This window comes from Copadichromis virginalis, linkage group LG17, assembly GCF_057382275.1.
Source record: "Copadichromis virginalis isolate Kocher_CV1m ecotype Utaka linkage group LG17, C_Virginalis_male_GT1.1, whole genome shotgun sequence".
Taxonomy (NCBI): Eukaryota; Metazoa; Chordata; class Actinopteri; order Cichliformes; family Cichlidae; genus Copadichromis; species Copadichromis virginalis.
The window spans coordinates 14,394,701-14,409,522 of NC_140634.1; the positions used below are offsets into that span (position 1 = coordinate 14,394,701).

Below are 14,822 nucleotides of genomic sequence, written 5' to 3' on the forward strand. Positions count from 1 at the left end.
AGTTCAGTGCAATTGCCATTTCTTTGTGTGTTTCAATTGCCCGAGTGATTTTCTTCTGTGCTGCCCCTCCCTTAGGCCAGTTCTGCCAGAGGTTTCTTCTTCATGGGTGTAACATGTTCCAAAGTAATCTGTTATTTTAATCAGTGAAATACTTGAAATACTGAATTATTTCTATGATTTCTAGTGCCATCACATGCAGCTAATGAAATGAAACATCATCTGGGTAGTGTAGGAAGGGTTGAAAAAATTTATATGGACTAAGTCTACCTAAAGACCAGTTGAATTAACATTTGCTAGAAGGCAGTAGGTTAACAGTCCAGGAATGTCAAAAACATCTTCCTGCCCTAGATTTAACAATACATTCTGCAGACTAGTAGACAGACAGCACAGACCATTAGGAAATGGGGGGTGAATCAGGATCTAACAACGTAGTCTAAGCACTGCTTTAATCAGTGAGCTTTCCTGTCAGAGATTATTAAACCTGCAGTTGTAAAAAATTGGTGCACATATACGTTAATGATATGGTTATATATGTGTGTCTGTTAAACCGACTCTTTGTATTTGACAGTGAATTTGTCCCAAAAAGTGAACATGTTTTGTTTCTCAAATTCAACTACTGCTGAAATGTTTGTAATATGCCAAGAAACCATGATATTACAATTTAAAATCTATACACGCAAACACCAAAAACAACTGCTAGACTCCCACAACCCACATGAAAAAGATATATATAAATCTTATAAAGTTTGTCTTGTGTGAAACTTGTATGAAAAGCATACAAGAGTGAAAACAGATACAAGAACCCTTGAAAAATTATATAAATTAAACTTGTATGTTTTGGATACTTACTAAAACAACATATGAAAGTAATGAGAAAGTGGCCACTTTAATGAGTGAATCATATAAGTTTTTACTATTTCTTTTCCATATGGGAATGGTTGCACAATAGTTGGAAAGTATTTAAGTAGCTAATGTTAGTTTACTCTGTAAGATTATCTAAATTCTAGCACCACAAAAAAGTTTTTAACAACACATAACAAATGTTTTTTTTATTAAAGGTCTGTGGAGACAAAATAAAAGGCAAGGCTGGATATATATGACAAAGGGTTGTTGAATATGGAACAGTTCGCCGTTAGTTTCTGACAGTGAGAGTTAAGTCAGAAACTAAGGTCACAAAGGAGAACTGACACAAGTTGCCCATAGTTTTAATATTCCCTTCATTCATCATCTAATCAGCCAGAGAGACAGCTGTCACTCACCGATCAACTTTCATTTTCAGAATCATCATCACAAGACACTAACAACTAAAGCACGTGCCCTTGCTCCAAAAATACAGTCTTCCTGTGGCCTCATTAGTTATCCGATGCTTCAAATCAAGCACAGAGGCTATGAACTGTGAGGTTCGTTTTTTAAAAAACATTTTCCAAGGATCAGGTGAGTCATCTACAGTTTGTGGAGTTATCACCAGCTCATTAGCACGAAGAATCCAAAGATGCTTCTGTTTTAATACAAGTTTATCATGAAGGCAACAAAGACTCACCAAATTCTTGATTGTTGGAATCCAAGGCCATCATTTCCATGCATTTCTCCTGCTCCATCTTGATCACACAGTTAGAGGGGACCTGTTGGCTTGAAATCTAGAAGACAATACACACCCACACAGGGACACACACACATACAGAGAGTGTGTGTGTGAGTGAGAGAGAGAGAGTCAAGCAGCTAAAGAGCACATAGAAAAGATTCAAAGGCAAAGTGCTTGGTTGCTTCATTAGCCACTCATGTGCTTCAATCTACTGTGGGAGAGGTCTAAGTCCTGGGATCTGTCTGAAATCCCAACCAATTAAACTAATCATTTCAGAGCTGCTGGCTCTCTCTCCATTCTAACTGACCCACAGGACGACATTATTCCAATGAAAACAAGTCAGGAAAGATGAGCCTTTTTCACACCACACGTTGCCAAGCTTTAGTCCCATCTGTTCTGAACCACAGACATGAAGTTTATAATTGTGCTCTCCAGACATCCAGACACGGATGACTGCATGGCTACGACTGCAGACATGGAGGTTATGACCAGGGGCACATCATTTACAGCCCCTATGGTGAGGATCAAGGTATGAACATGTCTCTGTGCTGGCGTCAGTCCAGGAGACTCCACGTGTTAGCTTCAAGAGGAATATTAATCTGCTGAATAACATGGATAAGCTTCAAACATCTGGCATACACTGAGTGCAGTTTGTTAATAAATATTTATTATTTGATGTAATGATTTAACATAAATATTATTTTTTAAAAATGTTGTAGCTTAATTTACCAGGTAGCATAATTGGTTTGAAATAATTTTCAGTTTCATGTATCTTAAACCTTTCCTTTATACAGCTTGTCCATTGTTTGATTGCATCCTTTTCAGGCCATCATGTCTATAGAGCAAAGCTGAAGCTGGTGTTCTTTAATCAGAAGGAACAAACTGTCACTTGTCAGTAGGACGATTCTGAAAACAAACTGTAAGCCTATTAAAAATACAATTCTTTGACCTTGACTGAAAATGAAGATGGGGATTTCTCAGATATATACACAGGTGTACATGGATGTAATAATTAGAGCTAACTTGCATTTGAATGTTCATGAGTCACTGGTTTGCAGGTATTCAGACATCAGGACAGAGGCAAGTAAACACTGTTTAAGCTTTCAAATGGTAAATGATGACTTGAAAGAAGAGTGTTGGTGATTTGCAGTATGTGAATATTAATGAAACCAAGTTAAATAAGGAGAGATCACTTGGAAGAACCCAACATGATTTATTGAGATAGAGATAGATAGAAATGAATTTATTTGGCAATTAGACTCCGATGACCCATCATGGCAGTATGGAATCCCAGCAGTGATAGGATTTAGGACAGTACTCTGTGGAGTCTAGAGATTGGTGGTGAAGATGAAGACTGAGGTTTGGATGGAGCTCTGACTGAGGTGTCTGTGAGGTGGAGATGGGAAGGAGGTGGGTTGCACGAATGACAGCCTGAAAGGGAGAACGACGGAGAGCACAAATTTAAATCATGTAAAGTGGAGGCTGACAGGCTCGAAGAAGGCTTGCAAGAAGATGACTGGACTAGAGTAATGACGTCAGTGTTGAGACTGACAGTGTGGGAAAGCAGTAGACATGTACACAGAAAAGCAGGGACAGAAGGCAGATGAGTGATTAAAGATCTTCCTCATTGAACTTAAGCATATGCTTCATTTTTGATGATGTAAGTACTAATAGTGCACTGCATGTACACCCACAAAATTTTCAGACCTTATCTTGTAATTATGAGATGATGTACAATGGACTAATGAGCCAATAAATATAATTATCCCAGTAATTTGGATAATCAGGCTTTGTGATTTATAGATTCGGTCAAAAATCATTTACTATATAGATAGATTTGTAAACTAAAGTACATTTCAAGTAAAGGAAATTGAAACCACTTGGTTAAAATGTCAAGAACATCCACTCATGTGTTTCAATTAGTGTCTGTTTAACTCAGATTAAAGTTGCTGAAAATTACATCCATTAATCAAAAGTAGAGATCTATTCCAGTAAAACAAATGGAAACACTTGTATTGGGCATTTTGGCTACAGATACATTTCAGCTGTTGCTAAATATAGCAAACCTTTGTGTATTGATAAATCACACAATTGGATAACAATTGTTGATTCTCTGTGTTTTAGATTTAGCATCTAACTAAAATATGATGTTTTTATTTTCATTCATGTAGACATTAAACTGACTGCATTGGCTTGCAGTAGGGACGTGATTGAAATGTGGGCTGTGAATTTTATTAAACTCTGAGGTGTAGAAAAACATCCACCCTGACGAGTTCCACATTCTGCTTTTAGATTTTCGATTTTAGACTTTGGGACTGCTCTCTAAGTGCATATGAGACTAAGTCATAGGAAGCAGAGGTATTAAAATGATAAGTGGCTTGAGAGGCAAAGACATACAGTGTATTCGGCTTCCTCTGTTTATGTCTCTGCTCTGTAACCTCCTGTGGTTATATCATATCTGTCTGCCCTTGGTCACACTGCATCAGATCAGCATCAAATATTAGTATGTTGCTTGTCTGACTAAACTTGATCGTGGGTTTTTATTCTTATTTCAGTAGATTGTTATGTGAATCTTACAACAGCTCAGAATGAAGTTGAACTAGTTTACAGGTTTTTCCCATCAAAAAACTAAATAATTGGGGGGGGGGAAGGGATAAATAGGGATTTGTTTTAAATCCCTATTTTACAGATTACTTATTTTATTTATTTTAAATTAACCAAAGAGATTTTTATTCTTTATTAAATAATTATTAAATATTATTTATTTATTAAACACACCTAAATACCTCCCTCACATTTTCTCAGTTTAGACATTTTTCATACGTTTTCTGTGTGCTATTGTGAATAAAATATGGGTTTATAAGTTTTGCAAATTCATTTTATTCAGTTTTTATTTTCACTTTACACGGAATTGCAACTTTTTGGGAATTGGGGTTGTCATCCAGGGAGTGTCTCCATTCTTTTACCAGCTCCAGCAGAAAAACACGTTGACAAGGAGAGATTTCTTTGAAGGTCAGACACTTTCTAAATCCTGTATTTGTATTCCATATGTCCTTAGTGCCAGATGAAGGGTTTTGAACAGACTTGGCAACCATTGCTCTGTCTTCTGTTATACAGAACAAGATGCTAAATAAATTTCCTCGTTTTTGGTTAGCACTGGTTTGTGTGGGTATATGCAGCATCGTTCACTGACTGACTTGTACAACTGAAGCACTATATTCAATCTAAAAGTTTTCACTTGCATTGTACATGTTTCTTAATAAAATATTTGAAACAGACTGATATTAAACTGAGCTTAGCAGTAGCTATCATTACAAAACATACACACTAGCAAAACAATCAAGTCATAAGACAACGGTTACTGAAGATTGCAAATGTATGATTTAGAATTAAAGGAAAGGGGACCATAAATAAAGTTGGTATATCTGGCAAGAGAGTTATTACAGTTATGATAGTTTTAACAGACAAATTGAAATATATATTATTTAAAAGCATATATATGTTAGCAAAACAACATTGGCCAGTACATTATTATATAATTCTAACAGTACCAATAACATAACACTGGTTTATGTTTACAAAGTTGCAAAGTTTAGTTTGAAAGAACTTCAAATAACTTTAAACACATACTTGGTAATTTTGTAACAATTGTAAATTATTTTGGATATCCACACAAGGTAGTAGCTTTATCATGATACAGGATACAAGGCCTGTTGAGTCTGTGTTTTGTCCCATCATCCTCCCCTCACCACCAACTAGTTCTGGCAAATGACTGGCCCTCCATGACCCCGGTCCTGTTAAAAGTGTGTTTTTCCTTCCCACTGTTGCCAAGTGCTCACATATACCCAGTGCTGGGAAGGTTACTTTTAAAATGTATTCCAGTACAGATTACAGAATACATGCCCCAAAATGTATTTTGTAACGTGTTGTCAATGAGAGTAACGTATTCTGAATACTTTGGATTACTTAATATATTACCATGCTTTTTACAACTACATGAATGTACTATTGCTGTGTGATTTATTGCTTTTACTGAAGGTTATTCGTCATAGCAATGCCAACTAGATTTTTAAATCTTAATATAAAATGAGTAACAGGGTGGACATTAGGTGAGGCTGCACTTTTTTCAGTGATCTCGTATAGAAAACTATTCCGCTCCTATATAAAACAGGTCCGCAGCTCCGAACCGTAAAGGTGTAAAACCGTAAAGGGACCTCTGGCTAATACGTCAGGTTCTGTGTCGGGCTCGTAGCCAAAAACTAGCTTTACTTTGTTGTCTGGGTCAACTTTGCTAGTGAGAGACAGAGAGAGGCGTTGAAAGGCTCCAACGGAACTTATTGTTTCAGAGGAAAACACGAACACAGTGTACAGTTGAGTCTTAAAAGCTTTCTTACAGCTGGGCTCGTCAGGCACTGTTTTTGGCTGCAGTGGTTATTATTATATTTACATGCTTCCAGCTCCCGTTTCTGCCCCGTGACAGCTTGTACTTTTCCACTCTCCTTTTTCTCCCTCCTTCGCTCACAGACACATAACAGGTATAGCAGTCCATTCTCCCTGCAGCACGGACTACTAGCACGACTAAAGACTGTAAGCTCTCCATTTATTTCCCTTCCTTCAAACACCTTTGAATTCAAACACCATTCATTTTGTGTGTATGTGGGTATGAGTGATTACATACATAGTGACGATTTGTAAATATTAACTACTGTCTTCTGTGTCCCTTGACAGGAGAGGCCATTCTTTCCTCACACCGTTAACAGGCTGGAATAATGCTGAACAATCCATGAATAAATGATGAGGATACATCTTTATCCATTATTCCTGTCACATGCTGATCAATGAATTATTGATGCAGATACTCCATATGGTTATTCTAAGTAAATTAGTGTACAAGTGTGTGAAAATCAATCTAATATGCAAACACTGCTGAAGTGAATCTCCACCTGCTGCAAACAGAATGTTTCAGAAGCACTTTGACATGAACAGTTATCCTTGCTGCACACGTTTTCATAAACCCATTTATAAGACATGAGTAAAGAAATAACACTTACCGAGGGCATAAGGAAGAGTAGGGTGAGGGTCAGTGAATTGATCTTTGCACCAGACATTTTTTTTTACTTCTTAGGAGTTTCCTCTACAAAAAAAGATCCAGCACTAAACGTGATGGGATGTCACCTCACCTTGGGATCTGAAAATCACAAGTGTGGAAAAGTATGAAACAGCATGTCTACATTACATCTCATTAGTAGTTATAGACAGACACTTAGCATAGTTTTATATGATTGCTTTCAATAGAACATTGCTTTGATGAGTGGTAGAAAGACCTTTCTAAAACCTCTGAATAAAACTGAGATCTGCTAACTGTAAAGACCACACCCTAAGACATCATTTTCACCGACATGAAAAAAGCCACTGACCTCATGCCTCGAGGCACTGTCCACTGGTAGAGAGAATTAGCATGAGAACAGAAAAAAACTGACAAATGGACCTAATCCATAGCAGCAAAAGACCCCACACAAAGTAAAAGACCCAAAGGATACCATGCAGGATGCAGGAGTCAAGGGTTTAGGTTTTTACTTTAAAATAAATCCTCGATATCTGGACTTGTTTTAGTGTTAAGGTCCATTATGGCCTGTATTTGTATAGCGCTTTACTAGTCCCTAAGGACCCCAAAGCGCTTTACACAACCAGTCATCCACCCATTCACACACACACTGGTGATGGCAAGCTACATTGTAGCCACAGCCACCCTGGGGCGCACTGACAGAGGCGAGGCTGCCGAACACTGGCGCCACCGGGCCCTCTGACCCTCTGACCATTATGTTTTACAACCATTATGTTTTTACAAAGGCAGTATTGCATGTGCACAATGCACTGTGAGTCGAGGAACTAAAGTGATTTCACTTCACTGCACATTTCTAATGTGTATGCCAAGAATAAAGGAAATATAGAGTTTATGGCTGTGATTTTTTGTTTGTTGAAAGGAAACAAGACAAGTGATAGTAAGGTGTTCCCCATTTCACTAATTTGTGCCTCCTCATATCCTCTATCCTCTGATGAATTTATCCCTGGATTGAATGGTAATTTGAATTGAAGACGGCTTGTCAGATAATGCATGTATGAAGGATTACAGTGAATCCAGAAAGTATTCACAGTAGTTCACTTGTTCAGCGTCCATGTAACCTGAGCCCTATTTCAATGTGGATTAAATTAATTTTTCATCTCAAAGTTCTACACACAAATTGAGATTCTTGCAAATTTCTTGGAAGAATTTCTTGCAAATTTAGCAAAACAAAACAAAAAATTCCCTTCCCGGGCAGTCAATCCTTCAAGCTCGGGTCCTCTACCAGAGGCCTGGGAGCTTGAGGGTCCTGCGCAGTATCTTAGCTGTTCCTAGGACTGCGCTCTTCTGGACAGAGATCTCCGATGTTGTTCCCGGGATCTGCTGGAGCCACTCGCCTAGCTTGGGAGTCACCGCACCTAGTGCTCCGATTACCACGGGGACCACTGTTACCTTCACCCTCCACATCTTCTCCAGCTCTTCGCTCAGCCCTTGGTATTTCTCAAGTTCCTTGTGTTCTTTCTTCCTGATGTTGCTGTCATTCGGAACCGCTAGATCTATCGCTACAGCCGTCCTCGTCTGTTTGTCTACCACCACTATGTCCAGTTGGTTAGCCACCACCATTTTGTCCGTCTGTATCTGGAAGTCCCACAGGATCTTAGCTCGGTCATTCTCCCATTTTGACCTCAGGATTTCCAGGCCATACTTGGCACAGATGTTTCAGTACACTATGCCGGCCACTTGGTTATGGTGTTCCATGTATGCCTTGCCTGCTAGCATCTTGCACCCTGCTGTTATGTGCTGGATGGTCTCAGGAGCATCTTTACACAGCCTGCACCTGGCGTCTTGCCTGGTGTGATAGACCCCAGCCTCTATGGATCTTGTGCTCAGAGCTTGTTCCTGTGCTGCCATGATGAGTGCCTCTGTGCTGTCTTTCAGTCCAGCTGTCCATCCACTGATAGGATTTCTGGATATCAGCCACCTCCTCTATCTGCCGGTCGTACATACCATGCAGGGGCCTGTCCATCCATGATGGTGCCTCTTCTAGCTCCTCTTTCTTGGGTTTCTGCTGCCTGAGGTATTCACTGAGTCCGTTAGGGCCATCTTCCTGATTTATTCATGGATGTTCGCTACCTCATCCTGGACCGTGGTGCTGACGGCCACCAGTCCCCGGCCTCCTTCCTTCCACTTAGCATGCAGCCTCAGAGAGCTGGACTTGGGGTGAAACCCTCCATGCATGGTCAGGAGCTTTCTTGTATTGATGTCAGCAGCTTCTATCTCCTCCTTTGGCCAGCCTATTACCCCAGCAGGGTACCTGATAATGGGCAGGGCCAAAGTGTTTATAGCCCAGATCTTGTTCTTGCCATTCAGCTGACTCCTCAGGACTTGCCTGGTACTTGGTGGTTGCACCTTTCCTACCTGCCTCTTCATTGTTCCCATTTGCCTGTGGGATCCCATGGTACTTGTAACCAATGTTCCCTCTAATTTTTCATGTGTCTGAGCGAAAACACAAACTCCCTGAGCGGTCTCTTGAACCACTGTGAGCAACAGCAGACGTGTGCACGCCAGCATCGAATCTATCCAAGTTACATGGTTTATTAAAATAAGCAAATTACAGCATTTACATTTATGTTAGACTACTTTTAATTAACTGCTTTAGCACACTTACAATGAAAATTAAAAACAAATCTTGTTCAGGACCTGTGTAGTATGTTAACACTATTGGAAGTAAAAAATAACTTGAACTGCAATTTTGAAAACACAACTTTCTTGTTTTTTTTCTTTTTTCTTTTATAGAGTTCTGACTTGTATTATGAGTCTGTGGTCTGGCAGAGAGTCCTGTAACTCTTTGTCTGCAAAATACAGTATATAATGACCAATGTTGGGCAATTAATTATATAGTCACTTCTTCAATAAAGTAACTGAGTTTTGCAAACAACAACGTTTTTTTCAGCTATTTACCTAAAAATGCAGCCAAGGCGGTTTTTTAAATAAACATTTCAAACTATTTACAGAACATTCAGCTGCTCTGCATCATCTGATGCCACACAAATTATTTGTGCCACTCCAAAAAAAAATTTCTGTCCACTATGAGATAAAGAAGAACAACAGCCTGATACCTGCAGGCCTGACAACAGGAGATGTATCACTCCTGTAACACCTGTAACATTCAGCAGTCGCCTCATTGTTCTGACACACACAACAAAACTATTGACTACACTACACACTAACTACACAAGATTTGCGCTAAACATCGCAAATCTCTCACATCTCAAAACACCGCCGTCACTCCTAAAACTTCCCTCTTTCCTAAACAACTAAATGCCATGTTGCCATATCATTTTTTGATTGGTCCACATGGTACATTTTTCCACCAATAGGAAAGGCTGGGGGAGTTGGGAGGGGGGCTGTTTTTGCTCACAGGCGGAGAGTGCTTTTGAGCGTTTTCCTTATAAAACGCCGTTTTTACTGTTTCTTCCCACAGTAAATATAAACAATGATAGGAAAAAAACCAAGCATTGCATATTTTTTTTTTATCATAACTCCAGTTTTACGTGGCCTATTAAAAACTGGTATAAAGTCCACACTCTCTTTATTTAGGCCTCCAACTTTCCCTCATCCAACGCCTGCAACTAGTCCAGAATGCCGCAGCACGCCTTTTAAGCGGCACCAGAAGACATGACCATATCACACCCACCCTCGCCAACCTTCATTGGCTCCCCGTATGTTTTTTAAAATCCTTTTATACACTTTTACAATTTTAAATAACCAGGCACCCAGCTACTTAATCGACCTCCTTGACCTATACATCCCCACGAGAGCACTCAGATCCTCTAACCAGGGGCTCTTAATGCAACCAATGTCTTGACGGAAGAGTAGGGGATCGTGCTTTTGCTTTTACCGCACCAAAACTCTGGAACAGCTTGCCGATTGATGTCCGTGCGTCGGAATCCATCCAATCCTTTAAATCACGTTTTAAAACCCACCTGTTTAAGCTTGCCTTCCTAACAACTTAGTTTTTAACTTTTCCCCGGTCCGTGCTTGTTTCCACGTCACCATCTTAAAACTGTATTTTCTTTTGCTGATAACTGTATTTTCCTGCTCCTTTACTGCTGTAACCCCACAAATGCGCCTTGTCTGTGAAGCACTTTGATGTACCTGGGTCTTTTAAATGTGCTATAGAAATAAAATTGAAACTGAAACTGAAACTTTTTTCATCAACTGTCCTGCTCACATCTCCAATGGTTGTACACGTTGTCATTAATGTGGCTTCACTCCACATCAGCCACGCCACTTTGCTAGCTAAAACACCGGTGCCGGCACATAAGAACGCTGTCATAACCTGTCAACGACGTTGATTAGGTGCGTATATAAGAATGTGAATCGCATCACTGAGGCGGTTAAGGCCTATGCAGAACAGCAGTGGGGTCAGAGCATCTCCTTGGTAGATTCCACACTTGATGGTGATTTGTGCTATGGGCTTGAAGTTGGCCTCTAGTGTTTTATGGCACATCCCCATTGAGTTCCTGATTAAGGCTCTTAGGGTCCTGTTGATCTTGTATAGTTCTAGGCATTCCAGGATCCAGGTGTGGGGCATTGAGTCATAGGCCTTCTTGTAATCAATCCAGGGATTGCACAGGTTGGTCAGCCTAGTCTTGCAATCTCATTAGTTACTTATGATGATAAAAATCTTTTGCCCATCACAGTTTGTGTGTGTGTGCAATATTAAAAAGGTAAATCTTGTAACATTACACCATGTTCTGAATTTGTAAAAAGTAATGTCACTTATATTTGAGCAGCAGTAGTTGGGGAAGGAATTATTATTGCAGTCGTGCCACATGTCGTATTAAACCGGCATTTTAAAATGAGACTGCAAGGCGAGGGTGCTTCACATAGTTCCTATTGCCTGGACTCCTCCCTACTCATGTCTCTTGAGAGTAAGATATAAGTCAGAAAGATGAGAACTGAAGATGTGGGGAATGAGAAAGGGGGTATGTTTTTACAGCTTTATTGTTGTTAAGAATGCCCAAAAGACCCATGGCTGTGTCACTGCGTTCTCAGACAAAGCTCTCAGATAAATTCTCTCAGTTGGTGAAGAGTCGTTTTCATCAAACAGACCATTTCTTCTCTTAGAAAAAATAAAGTATCATTCAGTAAATTTTCTTCCTTACCTTACACTGAGGATCAATTTGAAAATGTTGAACATAACACGCTTATCTTGCTGTAGGGACAAAACCTGCTTGAACCACATGATATCTTTAGTCTCACTGCATTGCAACACAAAGAGCAATAGCGCTCTAAATATTTTGATATATATATATATATATTTTCAATTTGAAAATAATTATCTCTACAGTACGTCAAATGTTGTTAATGTGGGATTTAAATTGCCGACTCAGGTTTTCACTCATCCATATTCAGCACAGTTTTGTCAGTCAGTTCTATTTTCAGATTTATTATCATAGAGAAGAACTCTTGTATCGTGAATGCTGTGCAGAAGAGACTCAGTCTGCCAGCACAGCTTAAGTGATGGACGTTTTCATTCCAAGTACTGGAGACCAAGCAAGAGACATTACAGTGGACTGTACGGTAGGCCTTCATTAAAGACATAGTTTAAAAATCTTGAATCTGCAACTCACAAGCAGAAAATTAATTATTAACACAAATAACGCAATGTTTTGAGAAAAAAACACCGAACATCCTTTCATCTGTGCTGAAGGAGAGAACATAAATATGTTCAGAATATTTGTTTTGAGTTCATAGGGAAATGCAGTTTGAAAACCAAGAAAAGAATATTATTTCCCCTACAGCATCAGTTGTGAACCATTACAAAGTCACTATCTTGCTATCAAATGACTGAGTATTCAAACTGTACATGAACCAGCAGGTCAGGTTGTGTCCGTGTAAAGAGCTCTTGTGTATGCATGTGTGAGCCCTCATGGATGCACCGTGACGCAGCAGGCTTAGAGGGCTTGCATGAACAAAGCCAAGTATCAGGACTGGGCCTGGGGCATCATCCCACAGGGAGAACTTGGCAGCTTGGCATTCCTACTCTACCAAAGCCCTGCCAGCACAAGCTCCTCCTTCTGCTGTTGTCAAGAGCAACCGCTGAGAGAGCTGCTGAGTTTGGATCTAAAGTGGACCACGTGGCCCTGGGACCTCTTTCTGCTCCTTCTTGAGCTCCACTGTAAATAGTGCCCCTTAAGTTTTCTAATGTGCTTCTATTTATCTCTTAGACAATAAACACCAAAAAACGTAGTAGAAACAGCAGAATCATTAAAGCCTAAAATCAGTCGGTTTTCAAGTCCTGCTGTTAGACCACAGCCACACAAACACTACCTTCACTTGCAGTTTAAAGTAAGAAGGACACACACACATCAGACAAGACTCAACATGAATGGGAGTTGCTTCATTGCCAAAGCCACCTCAATCACTTCTAATGCTCTTCCTTAGAAAAGCTTTCATGGTAAGTGCTAAAGCACAATCTCCCATGAATTCATTTATTTTACACAACACCATGCATCACAGCATTGATGATATATTACCAAGGTGTAGAGAAAAAAACAAAAAAAAACAAAAACAAAAACCTAACACTTCAGTTTCATTTCCATGACACTGGATTGTTTAGGAAAGCACCTACAATCTTTCTTTTTTTAAAGAACGCTTTCCTTTACGGTCCCATCAGTTTAGAAAAACTTAGATAAAGTAACTCAAGCTCAGCTGAAATTCATTATACTAGAGACTTGATAGGTCTGTCTCTCAGACTGCATACAGTCTGAACACACCTTGTGAACATATTGTATGCCCCGCCAATGCAGTCCATGAAACCAGAAACTAAAACTCAGTGGGAAAAAGCCAACATTTACAGCATCTCAAATATCCTCCTATCTCCATGTGTGTGGCTATTTAGGGAGATTTTGTAAACAGCAAACGCACTGCACATTAAAAATGTTTGTGATTTGATACATAACATTGAACCTAAATCATGCTTCAGTTTCAGTGAATGAGAGATAGAGTAAATATTTAGATTGCTGCCAGTGTAACCATACTCCAGTACTCCAACTAGGCACCCGGAACTGTCAACACCTCCCACTCTGAACTGCCTGAGGCCAGCTCCATCGAGTGCAGTTGATACGCTCGTCTTGGTCTTTCTTTTCAGTTGATTTGAAATTAAACACCAGGAAAGCAGTGTTTTATCACGTCTGCTGATTTATTAGTTGCGGTTTCATGGATGAGTTTTTGCTTTATTCATGTACGCATGGAAATTGTCTAAGTGTGGCAACAACAGGTCCCACTCTGTGCAGCAAAGGTTTTCCTCCACAATCAGGAGTATAGACATGAGCGCTGGTACACCATCAGCATGTTGTGTTTCCGACGCTGCTTCGAACCTCTGACATCATAAACCGTAGTTTAAGAAATGAAACTGATTATTATTATTATTATCATTATTATTATTATTGAGATATGCAGGAAATTCTGGTGCCATCTTGACTTACAAGACTCCAGATATGACCTACATTTCACCTCAGTACTGGAACAACGGTGGGCGTGTTCCCTATTAAAGCCTTCTGTCAGCAGCATCTCTGGTCTATATTTTTTGTTTATTTGTTTTAAGTCAGACTGTCCTATCAATCACAAAGGACATCAAACACACTCAGGAACTTGCTTCCACACTTGCTACTCCAACGTTTCTTACACTTGGACTTGTATTAAGTCACATCCTAGTACAGGGAGTGCAGAATTATTAGGCAAATGAGTATTTTGTCCACATCATCCTCTTCATGCATGTTGTCTTACTCCAAGCTGTATAGGCTCGAAAGCCTACTACCAATTAAGCATATTAGGTGATGTGCATCTCTGTAATGAGAAGGGGTGTGGTCTAATGACATCAACACCCTATATCAGGTGTGCATAATTATTAGGCAACGTCCTTTCCTTTGGCAAAATGGGTCAAAAGAAGGACTTGACAGGCTCAGAAAAGTCAAAAATAGTGAGATATCTTGTAGAGGGATGCAGCAGTCTCAAAATTGCAAAGCTTCTGAAGCGTGATCATCGAACAATCAAGCGTTTCATTCAAAATAGTCAACAGGGTCGCAAGAAGCGTGTGGAAAAACCAAGGCGCAAAATAACTGCCCATGAACTGAGAAAAGTCAAGCGTGCAGCTGCCAAGATGCCACT

The 14,822-nt window shown here is 39.7% G+C and overlaps 1 protein-coding gene across 3 annotated transcripts in view; it reads right to left on the bottom strand.

The window, feature by feature from the left end:
- adcyap1r1b (adenylate cyclase activating polypeptide 1b (pituitary) receptor type I) overlaps window positions 1–14,822 on the bottom strand; it is a 39,960-nt gene that overhangs the window by 10,756 nt on the left and 14,382 nt on the right. For all 3 annotated transcript variants that reach the window (XM_085437676.1, XM_085437677.1, XM_085437678.1), the window contains 2 exons: window positions 6,634–6,770; window positions 1,541–1,637 (listed from right to left, as the gene is read on the bottom strand). In XM_085437676.1, the coding sequence (XP_085293802.1) occupies window positions 1,541–1,637; window positions 6,634–6,690 (154 nt within the window). In that variant the 5' untranslated portion in view covers window positions 6,691–6,770. The remainder of the gene's footprint in view (window positions 1–1,540; window positions 1,638–6,633; window positions 6,771–14,822) is intronic.